Genomic DNA, 532 nt, shown 5'->3' with positions numbered 1-532 from the left:
AATTTGAATAAAAAAATGATGCCCTCCAAGCATCATTGTATTGATTTGGGGGAGGGAAAGATTAGGTGAGTAACTGTTATATTTAAATTAACAAGTCTTGTGTAAACATAATTTCTCTCTAAAATTGCAGCTTAAACCCCATAGCACTGGGAGACCGGTGGTTGGCCTATGCAGATCGACGCCTGTATCCACTGCATCAGTCATGTGGTGGCATGGTGCCTGAGGGGGCAACATCATACAAGGCTACAGTTTTTCATGCTGCCAAGTCCTTAACAAAGGTTAGGGGTAGTCATTTTTTTTTAATACTTTTATATATAACTTTTTTTTATGAGATCTTTAGCATTGTGATGAGGCATTTGTCAAGTTTATTGTTTGGAATTTTCTATTAGTGTCCTTTTCTTTCTTTTTGTAGTGTGTAATTTTCCCTCCCTCTTTCCCTACCTACTTTCACCCTTAGAGAGAATGACTGAATGCCTAGACAGTCCCCAACACTCCTTTTACCTTCCTGTGAAGTAAACCTGTTGAATTTGTC

General features: G+C 38.3%; 1 protein-coding gene across 1 annotated transcript in view; it reads left to right on the top strand.

The window, feature by feature from the left end:
• Window positions 1-532, top strand: part of LOC119584996 (breast carcinoma-amplified sequence 3 homolog) — a gene marked incomplete in the record, with an annotated part of 31,901 nt that overhangs the window by 9,764 nt on the left and 21,605 nt on the right. The window contains 1 exon segment of the mRNA XM_037933606.1: window positions 131-278. Within this exon segment, the coding sequence (XP_037789534.1) occupies window positions 131-278 (148 nt within the window).

This window comes from Penaeus monodon, chromosome 19 (genome assembly GCF_015228065.2).
Source record: "Penaeus monodon isolate SGIC_2016 chromosome 19, NSTDA_Pmon_1, whole genome shotgun sequence".
NCBI classification, from domain to species: domain Eukaryota; kingdom Metazoa; phylum Arthropoda; class Malacostraca; order Decapoda; family Penaeidae; genus Penaeus; species Penaeus monodon.
The sequence above is the reverse complement of the archived record's forward strand: the minus strand, read 5'-3'. Positions and strand labels throughout refer to the sequence as shown.